The sequence below is a fragment of the Lolium rigidum genome, chromosome 3, assembly GCF_022539505.1.
Source record: "Lolium rigidum isolate FL_2022 chromosome 3, APGP_CSIRO_Lrig_0.1, whole genome shotgun sequence".
NCBI classification, from domain to species: Eukaryota; Viridiplantae; Streptophyta; class Magnoliopsida; order Poales; family Poaceae; genus Lolium; species Lolium rigidum.
This window is the reverse complement of record NC_061510.1, coordinates 62481000-62501279: the sequence shown is the minus strand read 5'-3', so window position 1 is coordinate 62501279 and position 20280 is coordinate 62481000. Positions and strand designations below refer to the sequence as shown.

At 42.6% G+C, this 20280-nt stretch overlaps 3 protein-coding genes across 4 annotated transcripts; all 3 read left to right on the top strand.

The window, feature by feature from the left end:
• The first annotated feature begins 958 nt into the window (after nt 1-958).
• Nucleotides 959-4559, top strand: LOC124694918 (dehydrodolichyl diphosphate synthase complex subunit NUS1-like). Its single transcript, XM_047227840.1, has 8 exons — nt 959-1069; nt 1480-1546; nt 2390-2678; nt 2966-3033; nt 3147-3357; nt 3486-3582; nt 4061-4143; nt 4552-4559. The coding sequence occupies exons 1-8, from the start codon at nt 1053-1055 to the stop codon at nt 4557-4559; spliced, it is 840 nt and encodes a 279-aa protein (XP_047083796.1). The 5' UTR covers nt 959-1052.
• Nucleotides 4560-6265: 1706 nt separating this feature from the next.
• On the top strand, nt 6266-12819 carry LOC124694917 (plant-specific TFIIB-related protein 1-like). Its single transcript, XM_047227839.1, has 3 exons — nt 6266-6883; nt 11651-11809; nt 11893-12819. The coding sequence occupies exons 1-3, from the start codon at nt 6266-6268 to the stop codon at nt 12703-12705; spliced, it is 1590 nt and encodes a 529-aa protein (XP_047083795.1). The 3' UTR covers nt 12706-12819.
• A 3844-nt stretch (nt 12820-16663) lies between these two features.
• LOC124701685 (cyanelle 30S ribosomal protein S10-like) lies at nt 16664-20079 on the top strand. Of its 2 annotated transcripts, none has more exons than XM_047233780.1 (3): nt 16664-16907; nt 17109-17165; nt 18101-19052. In XM_047233780.1, the coding sequence occupies exons 1-3, from the start codon at nt 16725-16727 to the stop codon at nt 18935-18937; spliced, it is 1077 nt and encodes a 358-aa protein (XP_047089736.1). In that variant the 5' UTR covers nt 16664-16724; the 3' UTR covers nt 18938-19052. The 2 variants fall into 2 exon arrangements, with proteins under 2 accessions (XP_047089736.1, XP_047089735.1); XM_047233779.1 differs by lacking the exon at nt 18101-19052 and adding an exon at nt 19612-20079 and having other exon boundaries at nt 16676-16907.
• The last annotated feature ends 201 nt before the right edge of the window (nt 20080-20280 follow it).

Here is a 20280-nt window from a genome sequence, read left to right as displayed (position 1 = left end):
AGGTTTATGAAGTGGATTACTCCAGGGACCAGGGGCAGAAGAAAGCTTGATATAAAAGGATAGAAATGCATCAACGATTCAGATGCGCATTCAGATCGGCTTGATTCTTTCCCCTGTATGGGAAGTTTCTGACAGAACTCTCATGTGGGCCGGCAGTGGTCGCAACATCTAAAGGACCAGGCCCATCTTACGTAAGGTTGGCCCAGACCCATCTTGAGTTTGGCCCAGACCAGCCAGATATCGGAGAAATATGATTCGGCAGGTTACGGCCCACTGCTTCGATTCTGTCTGGTCAAAATTCGGTCTCTGTTCTTTCTTCTTCCACCTTTCGACTTTGGCGAGCCCAGATCGCAAGTTCAGAATTGGCGGCTGCTCCACTCTTTCTCCACCCAGCCGCCGCAGCCGCGCCCGTCTGCACCCCGTCGCCGGTGCCGATGCGACCGTGAGCCCGTGACGCGGCCGGTCCCGGTGGAAAGCGCGGCAGCGGCGCTTCGCCTGCTTCGAGCTGAGGCAGGTCTCACCTTCTCGCCCTTCTTTGAAACTGGGAGAACTACCTGGTGTGGGACGCGTGGGTGTGCTTCTCGTGGAGTCGCATGGTACGTGTTCGTGCAAATGCGTGGCAGGAGACCCCTCCTAGTCTAGTTTATTCTCGCCTCGCGCGACACCTCACCTGCACCACTGTTTGCACCGTCCATTCGCACGAATCGCAGCACCGTACTCGCCTCTTAATTATTGCCCGCGCCTTCAATTATGCACCTAGCCGGACAGGCTGAACCTTCGAATAAACTTTCACAAAGCAGAGAGGAGCGGTACTGCCCTCTAGCAAATTATATCTCCTAGCAAACGGACAAGGAAAGTCAATATCAGAATCCGTTTATTACGTGATAGGTCGCCTTTGACAGGACACATCATACTAGTATAACTTTTGTGTGATTATTGTAGTCCCTGCACAGTTCGGGTACAAATTCGGTTCCCCAGTTTGATAGCGTACTCCTGGTTCTCGATTCTTGGGCCGTTCCCTCCTCACCTCTCTCACCCCAGCTGCGGCTACCATGGGTACCAAGGCCATGTCAGATTTCTCTGCTTGCTTCTGCTTCCATTTTCCCATATTTCCTTGTAGTAGATTATTTCTGTTTCATTTCCCCTCGTCCATTTTTTGCTTCTGTGACTTAATCCCCCCTTATTTAGAAATACAGTAATAAATTCAGAGAATTGTTCTTTGCACAGGTCGTTGTATGCACGATGTCCTCTTACTCCTTCTTTCAACTCTCTTTGCATAGGTCGTTGTATGTACCATGTCCTCTTATTAACTTCTTTCATCTTCTAAAATTGTTCTTTGCATAGGTCGTTTTATGTACCTTGTCCTCTTCTCTGGCTTCTTTGATCTTCCACATTTGTTCTTTGCATAGGTCGTTGTATGTACCTTGTCCTCCTTTTCCTTAATTCTCGAGAAATATTAATCTGGTGGTTGTTGTGCAGGGACGCATTTGTGGCCAATGAGACTCCCGTGTTCATGAATAAGCCTCCTCCACATGTATTTAAACTGGTGAGTTTGATTCTCCCTCTTGCATCTGCTGTTAGACTTACTCCCTCTTATTTGTAGTGATTGTTTCGAGGAGAGACTAAACTCTGTCCAGTGAATACTTTCTGCGAATACTGGTGGGTAGCTATATTCGTGCAGAAACGCACCAGCGAGTAGTTTATGTCTTCCTAGATAAGTTATGCACTGTTCTTGTGAGGGATAGAAGGGTGCGCAGAAACATTACGATAGCTTCTTTTTAGTAGTTTCCTTTGGTTTCTATAGTGTAACTGAATTGCTTGAACAACAAGATTTCTCTGAGTTCTCTCTTTGCCCTACTTTTTATGATCTGAGCTTAAACCTTACCTGTTAATTAAGTCATACACTTTTTTATCAGCTCAAGTGAGTTATCTCATTGCCATACCTCTAATGATTTTAGTTGAAATGTTCGTTGTTGATTTAGTCCCTTTTTTAATGATTTTACCTGAATTTCAGCACATGTCAAGCTTCAATCTTCACTTGTACTAGTTCTTGCATGTTGTAACAACCCCATTTTAGCTTGACCCAGCCGCTAATTATGTACTGAAATATTTCAGGCGGCATACTAGTCTGTCTCACTTTTCATGTGTCTGTCTGGCGAATGAGAGTTAGAAAATTTATAGTAAATTGATGATGCATAAGCAATATGCGTGGTACCATTGACATGAAAATTCCCTGTCTATCTACAATAGCCCATGCGTTCTGTCATAAAATTACTGGAGTGTATTAAGGGTTAGATTCCAGAACCGTTTAATGAAAATGGTTAGTTATCTTTATGCTAATGCATTCATGGGTTGAAAGTTAGCTTAAAAGTTGTATTTCTATGTGCAGATGTCTCTACCATCAATAATTATAAAGCTTGCCCTGGGTTTGCTATGGTGCACCATCCACGTAGTAATCAGCCTTTTTAGCTTATGTTCTCATCTGATGGTCAACCTAGAGTGCTATCTTATTTCATCTGGGTTGTTACGGAAGTATCGGAATCTCCAACTGTCTAGAATCAAATACCTGGCTGTTGTGGTAGATAGCAGAGAAGCTAAGAATACAGTGAAGATCAATCAACTGTTATGTTGGCTCAAAACTCTTGGAGTGAAGTATGTATGTCTCTATGACTTTGATGGTAAGCCATTTGGTTCACTGTTCTAATTTGTAGGTACTGTCTTCAGTTTGAAATCTATCGTCATATGTGCCTACAGCATACCATGCGAAAATTAACATCGTTACAGAAATCAAGAAAGATTAAGCTGCAATGCAGAGCCGTATTCATATTTGGAGGGTAGGGCAGAACAGAACAACTCAAATGAATAGCCATGTTGCCTTGTACATTTCAGCTTGTGATATTTACTGATGCATGAAAAGTTAGTATTATATAAGAGATGTATCTTACCATTCTATACTGCAACACAGGAGTGCTAAAGAAATTGTTTGAACCTAGTATGAATGGCTCAAAAGATGAAAAATCCGGAGATTATTTGGTAAGTTACAGACTTGAGTTTGCCTCATTTTCTATCTAAAGCCTACCATTTGCATTCATTATGAGTTATGGTTTCGATGGTTTCTATGAATCATGGGTTATGGCAATATGTAGGATGTCAGTGCAAACATCAAAGCTTTAGACTGTTGTCACAAAGGGATGACGCTAGAGTGTATTTCTGGTTCCGATGGCAAGGAGGGCATTGCTAAAGCAGCCAGTTTACTTTGCTCAAATTATTTAAACGGTGATAGATCTGCTCACGAGAATGTCAAAAGCGAGCCATTATTTACAGAAACTGACATGGCTAGTGCACTGAAATCCGTAGGTACGTTTAAACAACCCCCTTTTCATGCATGATATATCTTATATTCCAATATATCATGTGCTAGTGATTTCAGAATTTACATTATTGCATTTCTAGATGAGTACTTAAGTGCCTGCTCTGTACATTAGGTTGTGGTGGACCAGAACCTGATCTTCTTCTTGTGTATGGTCCTGCCAGATGCCATCTAGGTTTTCCTGCATGGAGATTGCGATATACTGAGATTATGTAAGTTCCCTCATCTAGTATGCTTCCTACAAGTGTTGCAATACTCCTTTCATACTGAATTTAGATGGCATGCTATCATTCTTTGATACATAAAGTACTCTTGTCCATACATATGTATATTGACATACGACATAAAAACAATGTGGTTGGAGTTCTACTGTACACCTATGGCATCACATAAAATTTCTCAAGTTACAGTTTCGGAAGAATTGCATTTCTCAGATTTTCCTTTAAATGCATTCAGCCCATATATTGATAAAATCTGGTAATGATCCAAAATTATATAGATGGTCGTGCTTAGTTGGCTGTCCCTGAAAGTATCTATCTCTTTAGATTTTGAGTGTTACAGGTAGAGCAGAGAAAACCATTCTTCAGTCATGTGCTAACAGTTCAACCTGAAGTGTGATTGAACAAATTACCATCAGTCCATCACTATCTATTTTCAGCACTGGAAAATCTTAATATTTATATTTTCCAGGCATATGGGTCCTCTGAAATCAATGAAATACGGCGCGATTGTGAAAGCCTTGTATAACTTCTCAAAGAAACACCAAAATTATGGTAAGTTTGTTTTTCACAACTGGATTGTGCCACACAGAAATTTCTTTTTACCTTCCCACTACTTATCTATGTCGTTACACAAGAACATTTAGCTTGTTGTGGCAGTTACCTGGCCCTATGCGAAAAAATTGTTTGCAAAAGAATGAATGCTTTAGTATTTTTAATTGCCTCTGTTCATTGCTATAGAAATTGCACGAAGTTTCTTCCACATGGCAGCCTTTTATATTCGGTCTGGTTTGTAGTTTTCTAAGTTACCCCTAAGACGGTTTGACTTCCACCAGTACTATACTTTCTGTTCTTTTATATTTTGTCATCAGTTGCCCTGAGCGCACTAATTCCTCTTTATGTCTGTTGCTTGTTAAGAACAACTTTTACTCATCTGGTCGACTCTAACACTTTGCATCTCAGGTAAATGAGAGCTGATATTTATATACAGCAGACCAGGCGTTATGTAGAAAAGCACTTCTGGAACTGGAAACTTAACAATGGTTTTGCCATACTGTTGATGATTATACTACTATAGATTAGTTATTGTCAATAATTCGCCGCAAATGCCCATGCTGTGTTCTTTTTTGGCAAGATTAGAAGTGTAATTGATAGAACATACGGGAATGGATCCCATTGTAAAACTCGCGTGGAAGATTAATCAGCCTGCTCTCGGCCGAGCATACAAGCAGATGTGGATTGATATCAGCATTGTCCTGTACCGGAATCATGCCGATCTTTTTTGCTTGTTAATACTATGCAGCAGACAGCAGCTGCTGACATGATTTGATGAGTCGAGAGCTTAACATACAACATTTTGATTTTGGCTTCTTTCTCCTCTGTTATGTACCTGCTGGGGGCTCCTGTATATTTCTGTTTCACATGTTCTTTTCTTATCTGCATGTATTTTTAGGGCCCTTTCTTGTCCACATGATAAATTGATAAGCTTTCTTTGTGTTGCTTGTGGATTATGATCATATTTTCTAAGAAAATTATGAACCTATCAACTTTACTACTTAGGGCATGTCCAACGCAGAGACACTATGGAATTATAAATCCTGGCCGGTTTGCTTAGTTTCTGGCGTTTTCCTTGTATGCTCGCCGAGCAGGCTGATTAATCCACATTTGTTTGTAAGCTCAGAGGCTGACGATAGGAAAATATATACTCCGTACTACATCTGTTCCAAAATGTAGTATGTCTTAAAAAGCTAAAAATTGCAAAATATACTATATTTCAGAACCGAGGTAATACAACATATATACTACATCTTTTTTTTTTTGACAAATCTGACCCTTTTAACAAAACTAATGTCTCATCTAACCCTCCAAAACTATTTCGAAATCTGACCCCTAAGTTCGGCGCCAAAGAAAATGAAGCTGAAGTGGTGTAGGTCGGTGCCAATATTATTTTTTTTGGTTTGGTTCGGCCCTACCGACCTAACTTGACTTTGTGTCGGCGATGAAAAATCTTGGTGCCTACATGTACATCTTCGGTTCTATCCTTGCTGGCACCGAATTTAGGAGTTAGATTCCAAAATAGTTTTAGGGTCTGTCTAAGGCTGTACTCTCAATAGATCTTCTTCTCCACCTCCGGCCTTCCCGTAACCACCGCTGGCCGGTCCACCGTCCACCTCGCCCGCGGCCCACCGCCGCCCTTACCATCCCTCTAATCCCTGACCCTTATTCTTCGGCGCCAGCACCCCGCACCCGCACCCCAAACCCTAAGGTCCATCCTCGTCGTCAATGTCTCCGCCGAGGCCAGCCGCGCCTTCACCGGCTTCGGCTAGGACGTTCCCCCGCCTCCTCCCTCCTTCCTCCTCCAGCTCGGTGTGTGTGGAAGGTACAAGACGACCACACGAATCTTGGCACGATTTCAACAGCTGCAGATTCTACCGAGCTCTACGGTAAATCTGAGAATTGGCCAAACCGATAGTTTTATTGGGACAGACATCAGTTTTATCAAAAAGGTTAGATTTTTTTTTTATAAAAAAACCAGCCACAGATCCACTGAAGCTCGACTGCTCGAGTGGACCGAAAGGTTGCAGGAGTGCAGGTCCCAGAGGGGTCTTCGCGTGAGGTCAGCCACCCCCAGAGACCCAAAGCTCTTCTCCGCACGCGCGCCGCCGCCACCGCCGCCATGTCCCAGCCGTCGCAGTGCCCCTACTGCCGCTCGTCGGGGCCGGCGCGGTGCGCCACGACGCAGCCGCCGCTCTCGCGCGCCGTCTCCGAGTGCTCCTCCTGCGCCCGCCTCGTCCTGGAGCGCCACCTCCACACCCACCCCTTCTTCCCCCTCCTGCCCTCCATCCACTCGCTCCCCCTCGTCACCCCCGACCTCGCCGCCTCCGCCTCCCCGCCCCCCAACCACGACGACGACGACGACCCCTTCCTCCCCGCCGGCTTCGTGTCCGCCTTCTCGGCCTTCTCCCTCGAGCGCCACCCCGTCCTCGCGCGCTCCGCCTCCGCCTTCTCCGGCCAGCTCGCCGAGCTCGAGCGCGCGCTCGCCGTCGACTCCCCCGCCTCCTCCACCCCGGACCCCGCCGGGCCCATGGTCTCCGTCGACAGCCTCCGCGCCTACCTCCAGATCGTCGACGTCGCCTCCATACTCAGGCTCGACCGCGACATCGCAGACCACGCCTTCGACCTCTTCAAGGAGTGCTCCACCGCCACCTGCCTCAGGAACCGCAGCGTCGAGGCGCTCGCCACCGCAGCGCTCGTCCAGGCCATCCGCGAGGCGCGGGAGCCCAGGACACTGCAGGTCTGTGCTTTTTCTCATGCTCGCCACTTATTTCTTGAAAATATGCTCCAGTCTAGATATAGGTAGGCCTATGCTATGCGTTTCTCCAAAGAACCAGGTTTGATTAAGACTAATGAGCCAAAATGTAGGTTCTGAAAAAGAAACGAGATTTACACGCTGTAATTCATCGATGCTAATCACCTGCCAATTTCTAAGCAATTAGGATTTAGGACTAATTGACCAGGAATTCTAGGTTCGAAAGCAAAGGAGATTTCCACAAGTAATTTAAGAATGATCTTGCAAATTAGAGTCAGTAATTTAAGACCTCATTCTCCAATTATGGACAGCTAGTACCTTCAAAGAGTATTAAGCAGCTCAACAGATCTCGGTCTGGCAGAACTGCTGTTGGATGGTATGCTGCTTTCCAGTAAACTGATTTACGGACCAAAGTTCCCTGAACAATTTAGTGTCAAAGCGCTCTACGTAGTAACGCTATTTATGATTGTGTCGATTCAACCATACATTTGTTCTCTTTTTTGTCAAATTGTACAACTAACTAGTTAGCTGCTCGTGCGTTGCTACGGAATCAAAAAAAAAAAAAACACTAAAATATGTGCCATAGAAAACGTATCATGTTACACTCCGCTATGGTATATGGACTCTGACTGTTTGCCACAACAACCGTTTCCCCCGATGATGCTTCGTAAAATTGGGAGGTACTCCCTCTAGATATATTGTCGTGGATATAGTTTAATTCTATAATTCTTCTCATGTTTTTTTTTTCAAATTTAAACTGAGACTACAACTAGAATTATGGAACGGAGGAAGTACATATTTGTCCCACATTGTTGCGTTTTCAAACTCCATCGAATCTATCTTGCAGTTCCTCTCGTCATTGAGCCCCTCAACTTAGTATAGAAAACTAAGATGCAAAATGTACAGAAATGGCAACAGATTCCACATGATCACATCCATTAATGGGGGTGATGGAACAGCCCTCATGATGTGGATAATGAATGAAGGATATGTAACTATGGTCAATGTCACACCGCAATCATATTATTCAGTATCAAAAACAGTGGGACGTCCCTCTAAAAAAATGACAGTGAGACATAGATGGAAATCTTTATTTTTTTTAAGTTGACATATATGGAAAACTGGCTTCGTCTCAAGCCCTGCTTTATTTCCCTTTGCGATCGGCTCTGCATCCATACTGTATAACTTACCCGTTTCATCAACCGCCGCCTAGCGCTTGACACCTTTATTTGCTATGATCCATTTCATCTAAGTCGGTTCCCCATTGTTCCTCATCACATGCGCTGCTATGGCCCGCCCGCCATCTTCTCAGACTCCTACACCCCTGTGATTAGAATCTGATGGAACTCACCTCATGCGCCATTGTGTCCCACCTTCTTCTCAAACTTCGTCCTAAGATCATCTGGATAGAAAAGAGACGCAATAATTAAATGGACGCAATAATGAAGTGGTACCTTCTTTCTCCAGCATAAAGGAACGATGGTACATACGTGGCTGGACAAGGCTTAGCCTCTAGTAGTGCCTCCCATCAGCTCCACTTCCGGCGATGCGGGGACCATGTATCCTGCCTGTCTACCTCCAAACTCCATTATCTTCATTCTTATTATCAACCCACCCTAGTTACTATGATGAGCCCATGTCGCTTTGACTGGCGCAAGGAATTCAAATTGAGAGTTATATTCAAACCATAGTATACCTGTTCACAATTTATGACACAAAAATTATATGGAAACCAGGAAAAAAAATGATAGGAAGGAATTATTATATTTGTTATCTATTGTCCTGGACATAAAATTAGCGACAGTTACATTGTCTAGTATTAGCAGAGACTACAGGCTGAACACCAGAACAGTAGCATTTCCAAATTGCATGGTTTAGTATTAGCATTTCCCAATTATTTACTCGTCGGGTACTATGGCGCACCAGAGTATAGTTAAAAAGTTAAAACTACAAGCGTCATATTGATTTACAAGTTGCAGCCTGGTAGAATTTGATTGATACATTTCATGGTCAGTGGATAACCTCCGCACAAGCCAGAAATTGATTCATCTATAAATACACGAGCATGTACCAGGGAAAAACACTTCCTGAAACTTGTTTTTTTTTGTCACCCGAGTTGCATTGAAAATTCACCAACCAACAATTAATTATCCGTTTGTTCAAGTATAGGTCAGTTAGGACATGAGTTATACATGAATAAAATTGAATAGCAAGAAATAAAGGAATAACCACTATACTGCCAATTGACAAGTAAAATACATAACCTATTTATCACTTAACCCATAGATGCGAGTGAAGCATTCAGTTAACCATAAATATGTCTGTGACACAAAGTTAAGGCTTACCAGGTTCGTTGGATTGTGATTTTCCATGGGGTATCAATACTTTCACAAGGAATTACATCATTTTTCTGTCCCTCCATGCAAGCTAGCCGATCAGCATTAATCTCCGTGTATCAGTCCCAAAAAAAAATCTGCATGTAAATTGGAGATTGGACCTTTCTCTTTTGAAAGAGAGAAAATATATATTATTTACTTGTTTAGTCCAATAAATATTCTTCATATATGATGAACATACTCTTAAGGAATCTAACTTGGAAGATGCAAGAAAAACTTCATATACTGGACTGTACTCCTTTATGTATTTGCAGCTTCAGAGAGACCTAAGTAACTCACCGGATTAATCATGTGCAGCTTTCAATAAACCCAAGTCTCCGGATGCAACCTGTTAATCATACATCTATTTTCCTGAAATTGTAGGATGCAGTAGAGCAAAATAGTTGTATGGATGAAATAACTAATAAGGGCTTAACTGTGACTAAACAACATGCAAACAACAAAACTTGGTCAGTGCCTATTTATGCAATACCAGTATATCACAAATGCGTAAGGTATATAAAAAACTGAAACCATTCTTATTATCTACCCTATGACCAGCAAGACAACTGTACTCTGGATTCTTTGATGTCAACTGACTGTGACTGGGTATCAAACGTGTTGAGCAACCTACGACCAACTCCCATTTAATAGTATAGATTTTATGTCTTTGAATTACCTTGCTCTATGTGAACTTGAGTAAAATTGGGGAATTTGTACCATTATGGTCAGCTAGCACTTTCATATACCAAGCAACTAACAGGTGATCCCTGTCAGGCAGAATTGCTGTTGGATGATATGCTGCTTTCCAGCAAACTGATTTGTAGACCAAAGTTCCGAAATCAATTTACTGTCAAAGCACTCTACTTAGTTTCACTATTTATTGAGCATCTGATCGTGTTGAGTTGAACATACATTTACGCTCCTTTTCTTTTCGAAATTGTACAAATATATGTCTTTGAATTATCTTATTGTATGTGAAGTTGCGTTGAAATTATAATAGATTAGGGTAAATACCTAGCAAAACCACCTGTAACTTCAGATTTGATTGTTTCAAAATTGGGTAATGTTTTCGTAAATTCTAATCAGCAAGTACTGCCAATTTCCAAGCAATCAGGATCCAGGACTAACCAGGAATGCTAGGTTCTAAAGAAAAGATCTCCACAAGTAAATTAAGATTTGATTTCTTCCAAATTGGGGATTTTGTTCACCAATTATGGTCAGCTAGTACTTTTAGATACCAAGCAACTCAACAGATCCCTGTGTGGCAGAATTGCTGTTGGATGGTATGCTACTTTCAAGTAACTGATTTATGGGCCAAAGTTCCCTAATCATTTTACTGTCAAAGCGCTCTACATAGTATCGCCATTTATGAAGCATCTGATTGTGTTGACTCGACCATACAACTATTCTCTTATTTGTCAAATTATTACAGTTTATTTTATGTCTCTGAGTTATCTTCTTGTGGTAAAATTGGGGATTCTGTACCATTATGTTCAGCTAGCACTTTCAAATACCAAGCAACTCAACAGATACCTGTATGGCAGAATTTCTGTTGGATGATATGCTGCTTTCGAGTAAACTGATTTATGGACCAAAGTTACAATATCAATTTACTGTCGAGGCACTCTACTTGGTATCACTATTTATGGAGCATCTGACCGTGTTGAGTTGAACATGCATTTGCTCCTTTTAAAAAAATTATACAACTAGATGTCTTTGAATTATCTTACTGTATCCGAATTTGAGTTGAATTTATTTCAGATTAGGCTAAATACCTAACAAAATCACATGAGTCATGCTTGGTCCAGGACTGAATCTAGTCCCAAGTCAGCTGTTGAATATGGTAATAAGGGTTGTATAAATAGTAAATACTTGGTGTGGCGTTTTTGGTTATGGGTTTGCTATCTCTACGTTGACTAAGTTTCACATCACAAAGTTTTAAAGTTGCAAGAAAAGATTTTTCTTTTCTAGAATACGCCCTGGAAGGTGCATTAATCATAAAGAAGAAAGGCCAAGATGGCCGGTACATCCCCAAGAAGGTTACAACTCCATGCACCCAACATGATACGTTGCCAAGCGGCAAACAGCGCTCTACAAACCTGATAATAAACGACTCGTCTTGCCCAACAACTTCCACGAATGGTGAGAAGAAGGTTCCTAAAAAAATGTTGTGTGCAACTTTTGAAGTCGAAAGTTGCACATAGTAATTTCTAGACTGTTCAACTACTGCAATTCCTGTTAGATAAAGAACAACCCTTAGGATCGTCAATTAGAAACAAGTATTTCTTAGCCGCCTTAAAAATATACGCTCCCATTTGGTTATTTCTACATTTTCAATTAGCACTAATTCATCTTCTGTTTACTGCATATCCAGGAAATCTCTACTGCTAGCAATCTTCCTCAGAAAGAAATAGGAAAATACATCAAAATACTTGGTGAAGCTTTGAAACTGAGGCAACCTCTTAACAGCAATTCAATAGCAGTTCACATGCCTCGGTTTTGTAACCTCCTCCAGCTCAATAAATCAGCTCAGGTATCAGATGAACTTATATTACCTGAAACGGTATAGAAAATAATGTGTCCTGCTTTTAACATAATAATGTGCCATTTCCTCAGGAACTTGCAGCCCACATTGGTGAGGTAGTTGTTAACAAATGCTTCTGCACACGGCGGAATCCTATAAGCATATCTGCTGCTGCTATCTACCTTGCATGTCAACTGGAAGACAAGCGCAAGACTCAAGCAGAGATCTGTAAGGTAACAGGCCTTACAGAGGTCACTCTTCGTAAAGTGTATAAAGAACTCCTGGAGAATTGGGATGATCTGCTACCGCCAAACTACACACCAGCCACGCCACCAGAGAAAGCTTTCCCCATGACAAACATATACTCAGCGCGCTCATCAAGTGGAAAAGATCTTTATCAGGATAAGCTGCTGGATAGTATCAAGCAAAAAAGCTGTGAAACTGCAGAGCCTGATCACATGGTAATCGTAAAAGATGAGGAAGACAGGAAAGCTGGACTACTTGGTCAACCTCCTTCGATACTCGAGGCCCATGACCTGAACCAGGCATGCTGGCAGCAGAATGTTCCGTTTTCAGCATCTTCAAAATCGGACCGTGACAATACGGAGACAAGTGTTCGTGGGTTTAACCTTAACGAGGAGTCATGTCCAATGGATTCTGACAAGGCAGATGTAACAATGAAGCCGCACTTTGCTGATGGATGGCCAACTGAACCGAAGGTGCTTCCATCTCCTCCCAGTAGGCAGCCTGTACCATGGCAGCTTAAGCAACCGGCACCAGCAACTAGTTCATCGTATCCTAGGAATCGTGAGATGCAGCTGGGCTTTGGCATGGACCTTCTGCCTGGACGTGGGAAAAGGAGTGCTGGGGATAGTAGTGATGGCCGTGATAAACAGGGCAAGTGAATGTTGCAGCTGTAAAATTTAGAATGAAATTAGAAGCTATCGGATCTGTAAATATAGATGTTTTATCTCTAGTTGAGATCAACTTGACAAACATGGTCTTTCCGATGTATCATGTAGACGATATAGTAACTTTTACAAAGTCTCCAAGTTGTAGCATGTTACTTCCAAATTAGTTAACTTGCTAGTAGTATTTAATTTTAGCTTTTCTTTCGTGCAGTTTATACAAAAAAAAGAATCGCCCCATGAAACTTAGGCCCATCTTTTTTCTTTTCTTTTTTCTGCAAAAAGTCCACCGATCTATTAATAATCATTTGTAGTAGTATAAAGAATCCAGAAAGTAATAAAGATTACAAACAGGTCCATCGACCACCTAGCGACGACTATAGACACAAGAGCGAGCCGAAGAAGCGCCGCCGTCCTCACCCCTCTATGGCTCTATCATCGAAGCCAGACAAAACTTATTGTAGTAGAACTTATTTTAGTAGATAAACAAGAAATCATAGTGCTGAAACTTTAAAGGACCAGCCCACTAGAACAATAACCATGTCAATTTAAACTTACTTTTTTGCAATGGTTTTGCCATGGTAGGAACAAGGAATTCTTCTTGTCTTGCACAAAGAAACTGATCATACCAAGCAGAGAATACATGAGAAAAACCACAATGGTTTTGCCAGAAAAATGATAGAAGTCAGGGCATTCGTAGCTGAATGAACAACTATATAGCCGATAAACAACCTGACATTGGATGGTTAGGAAGGTGGTTGTACCCAAACCTGGCCAACGGGCCGGCCCACGGCACGACACAACCCGATAAGAAGTTACCGTGCCTGGCACGGCACGGTCCACCAGGGCACGCTAAGATAACGGACCATGCCGTGCCGGCACGTGGGCTTGATAGGTAGGCCCGGGGCACGGCCCCTTTGCTTAACGTGCCGGCCCGTGGCCCGTTAGCATTGTTGGGCCATTTTGGCACGTTGTGCCTGTTTTAGCCCAAACTGCTTTAGAAAATGCGAAAAATACATAAAAATAAGAAATGAGACAAGTGTTTTGGGATAAATTTGAGCTTTATTATATGTTATGCTGCCTCATCAAAACCCTCCATCCCTGAGAGGGAAAGAGTACAACAAGCTCTACAAGTTACAGAAAAATAAGAAAATTACATAAAAAAATATATTCTTCTTCGTCGTCAATGCCAACGTGTTCAAACGCGGCAACCAGTTCTTTGTTACATGTGGTGTGTTGGGCTCTCCGTTTGGCTAGTTCCCCATCTTTCACAGTCATTAGCGTTCTTACCATATCCGGGGTTAGACTGGTTCTTCTCTCGTCAAGTATTCTTCCAGCTAGACTGAAAGCAGACTCCGATGATACTGTTGAGACAGGTACCGATAGCACATCTTTAGCTAATATGGAAAGCACGGGGTATGTAAGCTTGTGCGCATTCCACCACTGCAATATGTTGAAGTCTTCAGAGTCCCCATGTGGCACTATGTCGCAGTTGAGGTACTTCGCTAACTCACCGCTACCTAAAACCACGGGTGTTGAAGTTGTCGAAGCAGAGGCCGAAGAGGAGGGACCAAATATAACGTTCCACACTTTCGTAGTCTTTGTTCTTGATGGTGCTACTGGAGGCCGTTGCACCCGAACGGTGTTGTACTTTAATTCATACTTGTGGAAAACTTCCGAATGTCACGAACATTAGTGAAATAATCGGAATAATCTATACCAACGATCTGACCTAAGACGTCTAGAGCACCATGCAAGCCATCTAATTTAGCCATGGGATCCAAAATAAATGCAAATGCATACAAGATAGGAATTTCGCTCCAATATTTTAAATATTTCATTTTCATTTTGAAGATGGTATGAATTAAAATAGGATCATCTTCCCATGATTTTAGGTGTCTTGGCTATACTTACAATTTGATGCACCATTAATGGAGATGTGGGATAGTAAACCCCAGACAATTGAATAGTTGAATTATAAAACAACTCCAAAAATTCATGAAGTACCGAAATAATGTGCCAAGTTTCTTCAGTTAGAAGTGGTTGTCCATTATCGGTTCTATATTTCTGATTAACAAATGAAGAGAATTGGTCTTTGTCACCGAGCAATGAATTAATCATCAGATAAGTAGAGTTCCATCTAATTTTCATGTCTAAACTGAACTTGTGATGAGGTTTACCCCAAGCTGTGCAATATGTCTCATATTCACTAAGTCGACCATTGGAAGAATTCATAAAGGAAATTGCTATGCGCAGTTTCTTAAGATGTGCCTTCAAGTTCTTCAAAACAGTTTTAGCAATAAGATTAATTATATGACAAGCACAGAGTTGATGTAGTAAAAAAGATGTAGCATATGTGCCAAACACAGGACCAAGAGTATTCATTGCACTAGTGTTTGATGAAGCATTATCCAAAGTTACTGCAAAAATCTTGTTCGTGAGACCAAATTTTTCTACCACTTTAATTATAGCTTCAGCAATGTTGTCACCAGTATGTTTAACATCAATTAATTCGAATCATATGATTCTTTTTAATATTTGCCAGTCTTCATTAACATAATGAGCAACCACGCTAATGTAGTCTTGCTTAGCCCTACCACTCCAGATATCAGATGTTAAAGACACTGAAAAAGTGCAGGTAGTGAAGTCATCTTTTATTTGCTTAAGACTCTCTTTGCACATTTTTTTCAAGTCCCTAGATGTAGTTTGTCTAGAAACTGGAGTGAAAGTAGGAGTATGGAACTTTCGAATATATTCGACAAAGGCGGGAGAATTACCGAAACCAAGCGGTAAATCATTTGAAGCAATTAGTTTACCAAGACCAATTCTTTGTTGCTCTTGATTATAGACGAAATTTCGTACCTCACTGTCGGAGTTGAATCCAATCCGCGTTTGGATCAACGCGGCTTGCTCATCCTTAGCCTGGTGCGAGGCAATGTGCCTGGTTCCTCCTTTGCCCCCCGTGGACATTGCCTTCCCGTAGCCTGGCCACTTGCACCTAGCTTGGACCTTCATCACACCGTCCTCCTCATACTCTTCTTCTTCGAAATGATCCCACACCGGAGAGGTTTTTTTTACGCCTCTTGGTACCGGTGGTGGTGGTGGAAGTGCTTTGGCTCGTGGAAGAGTGTTGGGAAGAATGTGTATATGGCTGATATTGAGAAGGATCAAATGGTTGTTGCGTAAAGGGGATGTTGGGGTCGACGAGAGGAGGGCCGTAGGGATTATACTAGGTGGGATCAAGACCGAAGTCAGACATGCCGAACATATGCGAGTTGGGGTTGGAGGACGATCAACCATGTTTGAGTGTGGAAAATGAGAGGGGTCAGTTGGTCTTTTTATAGCAAAAATTTGGCCAAATTCGGACCAAAATAGCCCTTCCAACGGGCAGAAATTAAAAAAAAACGTCCCAAACGGCTAGTCCACGTCGTCATGGGCTCCAACGGTCCAATTTCCAGCCTCAACGGTCGAATTTCGGCCCGAAATCAAGCTCTCCCGGTTGGCTGCGTGCCGTGCCTGGCCTGGCCCACCACTTACCGTGCCGTGCCGTGCTGGCACGCGGGCTCGGGGTGGCGGCCTGAGCACGGCCCAAGACGGGTCACGGGCCGGGCACCCCCGTTAAGCCACGTGCCGGGCTGGCCTGTCACGGGCCGAAGCACGTCTCTGGCGTGCCGGCACGCTAAGAGCACGACATAGTGGCCAGGTTTGGTTATACCTCTAGCTCATCAGAGTTCAAACCCATGTTTGATATCTGCGTGTCTCATTCAGTTGACAACGAGACGCCTGTAGTGATTTCGTCAATTTTAAGATTCAATCCGCCAGCTCAGTATGTGACCGCCTATGTATGTACGGTGTTTCTCAAAAAAAAAAAACAGCTGCAGCCCAAATCACAAATCGAACAAACCTGAAGGACTCGAACTAAAAAAGACACCGGAACTGGATAATACACCACGATTGCTAGGCAGAGGCCTTCAGAAAACCAGACGCCTCGCCACCCTCATCCCCTCCCCGTCGCCATGGCCGTCTCCACCTCCACCTCCACGCTCCCCCTCCTCTTCCTCCACCGCTCCACCTCAAGCCCGAACCCCGCCGCCCTCTCCTTCCCCTCCTCCCTCCGCGCATCCCCGCTGCGCTCCCGCGCCGCCGCGGCCGCCTCCCCGCCCGCCGAGACCCTCGACCTACCTTCCGACACGCCTCCGGTACGTGGCTATGCGGAATGATGCGTTAGCATACGCTTTTGCGTACATACATGTGTTGTAGAACTTGTGAACTGCAATGTAGACTGTGTTCCCATTCATGGCGTGGCGTGTAATTGTATATGGAGGCGTTTTGGTACCGTTCGTATCTGTTGGAGTTTGTTATTCGGCGATTGTAACTTGTTATTGCGCCCGTGGTTTCAGGTTGGGGAGGGAAGTGGAATTCCGATGCCGTCGTCGATTGGGGATGATGGGGAGCAGGTACCTTATCCACGAGCTAATTCCTTCCCTGGTTATGTTCGCAAATGTTTCCATTCCAGTACTCTCAGTCTGTCTGGTGCTATTGCATTGCATTATTTCGTTTTAAGCATGCTGCTTCGCTTTCTTGGTGATTGCTAGCTTGCTGGTGTGAGTGTGTTTTGGATGTGGAACTGTGGTATTACCTTAGATAGCGTGGCGTCCCTCCTTAGTGTTCCGCTTTCGCTGTTAATGAGTTGTGTGGAGTTCCATCACGCTGTCTAAAGGTTGTACATGAAATGTGATGTACATTTGCAGTCTTTCCTTATTCCATTGAGTGAGGATGATATCCAAGTTATATTTGAACAACAGTCGTGAAGTCTTCCATGTTCAACTGAATGCTAAAAGGATCATCTCACTTTGTAGGTTTCTCCATGTCAATAGTCTACTGAATTTTTCTGTTGTTCTCCCTTCAATTCTCAGTTATTTTCCTATTCTTTTATTATATTCTGTTATGTATTTGTTCAAACATTATTTGTGCATTTTTTCTAATCATATGCAGAGATATTATAACAATATACCAGCATCATTTTTTTGCAATTTTTGTTGGAAGCCTTCTTTTTCATCTTGGTCTGGAGAACCAATTTGCTAGGGTCGCGGGGTGAGAAAAAGCAGTATCACCAAAACTGTAACCCGTGTAGGAACTCCTTAGAATCTGTTGTCTCGCAAAAGAAAAAAAATCCTTAGAATCTGTTGTTTCGCAAAAAAAAAAAAATCCTTAGAATCTGTTTAACTTCTGACTTGTAATATTGTTGGTGTTGGACAAGTAGAGTTTATGTTACGTTAGGTTGGCACTTGATAGGAATCTGCCAGTGACTACTCCCTAACATCACATGCTTCCTTTCTTGCTTCATGTTTGTCATCTCTTAAGCATGTCCGTCGTGCATGTCTGTTTGCAGTTGCTGTTTGGTGCTACTGCCGGAAAGGAAAATGTTCCGGCATGTGCACAGTTGCACCCGTCCTTCAGTGATTCCTTCAATGTATCTCAAGAGAAAATAGTGATAATGAACAGATATGGAGAGAAACTCGCAGGGGTTTTGCATGAAGCTGGATCTAAGGACATCGTAGTGTTATGCCATGGATTTAGGTCATCAAAGGAAAGTAGAACCATAATGGGTCTTACTGATGCATTAACATCAGAGAAGATTAGTGTCTTTCGTTTCGATTTTTCTGGCAATGGAGAGAGTGAAGGCACATTTCAGTATGGCAACTACTGCAAAGAGGTGGAGGACTTGCATGCTGTAATCCAACATCTGAAGGACCAGAAGCGTGATACTCGTGCTATTGCTGGCCACAGTAAAGGAGGAGATGTGGTCATCATCTATGCATCCATGTATCAAGATGTATCTCGTATTATCAACATGTCTGGAAGATTTGATCTGAAGCGTGGAATTGCAGATCGCCTTGGCAATGATTATATGGAAATAATAAATCAACATGGTTTCATTGACGTGGGACAGAAAAAAGGACAATCCATCTACCGTGTAACGAAAGAAAGTCTGATGGATCGTCTTAAGATAGATATGCAGAGTGCATGCATGTCTATTGACCCTAATTGCAGGGTCTTGACAGTTCACGGCTCTGATGACGATGTTGTGCCATCTGAGGATGCTATGGAATTTCATAAATATATAAGCAACCACGAACTGCATATTATTGAAGGAGCTGATCATAGATATTCATCTCATCAGCTTGAGTTGGCTAACATTGTAGTGAAATTTGCTAGATCTGGGTGACAGGACGATGTTGGAACAAATGTAACCCTGACTTTGGCCCAATATTTTTGTGATTGACGTTGTCATCAATTTGCTGGCAACTACAAATTTCCCTATCAAATCTAGTTGAATGTGTTAAGTTTCCATGCTTCTGGCAGTATTAACTGTATTTCGATCATGCCTTGGTCTGCTGTATATTTAGATTTGGTGTTTCTGTTTCTTCGGGTTATCTGGAGAAGTTGGAAGTGTCAAGTGTCCATGCTTCTGGCACTGTTAACTGTATTTCCATCATACCTTGGTCAACTGCATCTTTTGATTTGGTGTTTCTGTTTCTTGGGGTTACTTGCAGAAGTTGCTGTTACCTGTAGAACATTTGGTATCAATATTTTTGTGATCGGCGATCTCATCACTTCCAATATCAAATTTTGTTGAAAGTGTTAAGTGTACATGCTTCTGTCACTCAACTGTATTTCCATGATACCATAGTCAAATGCATATTTTGATTTTGTGTTTTTGTTTCATCGGGTAACCTGCAGAAAGTTTAAAGTTATAAGTATCCATGTTTCTGGTATTTCTATCATACTTCAGTCAACTGCATATTTTGATATGGTGTTTCTGTTTCTTGGGGTTACTTGCAGAAGTTGCTGTTATCTGTAGAACTAACACCATTTGGTATCAAAATTTTCTGTTTTCAGCTGGCACCAAAGCAGAAGATCAGAATCAAGCTGAGGTCTTACTGGGTACCATTGATTGAGGACTCCTGCAAGCAGATCATTGAAGCTGCAAAAACTACTAATGCAAAGACCATGGGTCCTGTTCCCCTGCCAACCAAGAAGAAGATATATTGTGTGCTCCAATCTCCCCACGTGCACAAAGATTCAAGGTTCCATTTTGAGATCCGGACACACCAGCGGCTGATTGATATCATGTACCCGACAGCCCAGACTATCGACTCATTGATGCAGCTCCAGCTCCCCGCCGGCGTGGATGTCGAGGTTAAGCTATGATCCCACTAGAGCTGGACGCTTAAGGTTTTATATGTACTGTAATGCTCTTTTCTGCAGACCTCTAGTTGATCCTTTTGCTATCTCAGACTTGAAACATATGTAGAGCCTGTAACACGGAATACATGTTCAGAAATGAAATATCTTCTTGCGGTTAAAGTACTGAGCAAGATTATTTGCATTTGTTATTGATCTCTTGTCCCAACATGATACTGGTAGCATTGATTTGTGTGCTGATTCAGCACACCATCAAAGCTTTCTAATTTTCCCTAGAATAGTCAAAGTTCTGCAGGCTGATTCGATCAGCATCATGTTGTAACAATACTGTGGCTGCAATTGACCAGCCAATTCAGTGAGCAT

What these genes read in the sequence shown, in the direction of transcription:
- LOC124694918 (XM_047227840.1), top strand. An exon ending in CTCCACATGTATTTAAACTG is followed by an intron (nt 1,547 to 2,389) that starts GTGAGTTTGATT and finishes TTCTATGTGCAG; the next exon opens with ATGTCTCTACCATCAATAAT. An exon ending in TAGTGCACTGAAATCCGTAG is followed by an intron (nt 3,358 to 3,485) that starts GTACGTTTAAAC and finishes TCTGTACATTAG; the next exon opens with GTTGTGGTGGACCAGAACCT.
- LOC124701685 (XM_047233780.1), top strand. Translation starts at nt 16,725, where the DNA reads ATGGCCGTCTCCACCTCCACCTCCACGCTCCCCCTCCTCTTCCTCCAC. An exon ending in TACCTTCCGACACGCCTCCG is followed by an intron (nt 16,908 to 17,108) that starts GTACGTGGCTAT and finishes CCGTGGTTTCAG; the next exon opens with GTTGGGGAGGGAAGTGGAAT. An exon ending in TTGGGGATGATGGGGAGCAG is followed by an intron (nt 17,166 to 18,100) that starts GTACCTTATCCA and finishes GTCTGTTTGCAG; the next exon opens with TTGCTGTTTGGTGCTACTGC.
- LOC124694917 (XM_047227839.1), top strand. Translation starts at nt 6,266, where the DNA reads ATGTCCCAGCCGTCGCAGTGCCCCTACTGCCGCTCGTCGGGGCCGGCG. An exon ending in GGGAGCCCAGGACACTGCAG is followed by an intron (nt 6,884 to 11,650) that starts GTCTGTGCTTTT and finishes CTGCATATCCAG; the next exon opens with GAAATCTCTACTGCTAGCAA. An exon ending in AGCTCAATAAATCAGCTCAG is followed by an intron (nt 11,810 to 11,892) that starts GTATCAGATGAA and finishes CCATTTCCTCAG; the next exon opens with GAACTTGCAGCCCACATTGG.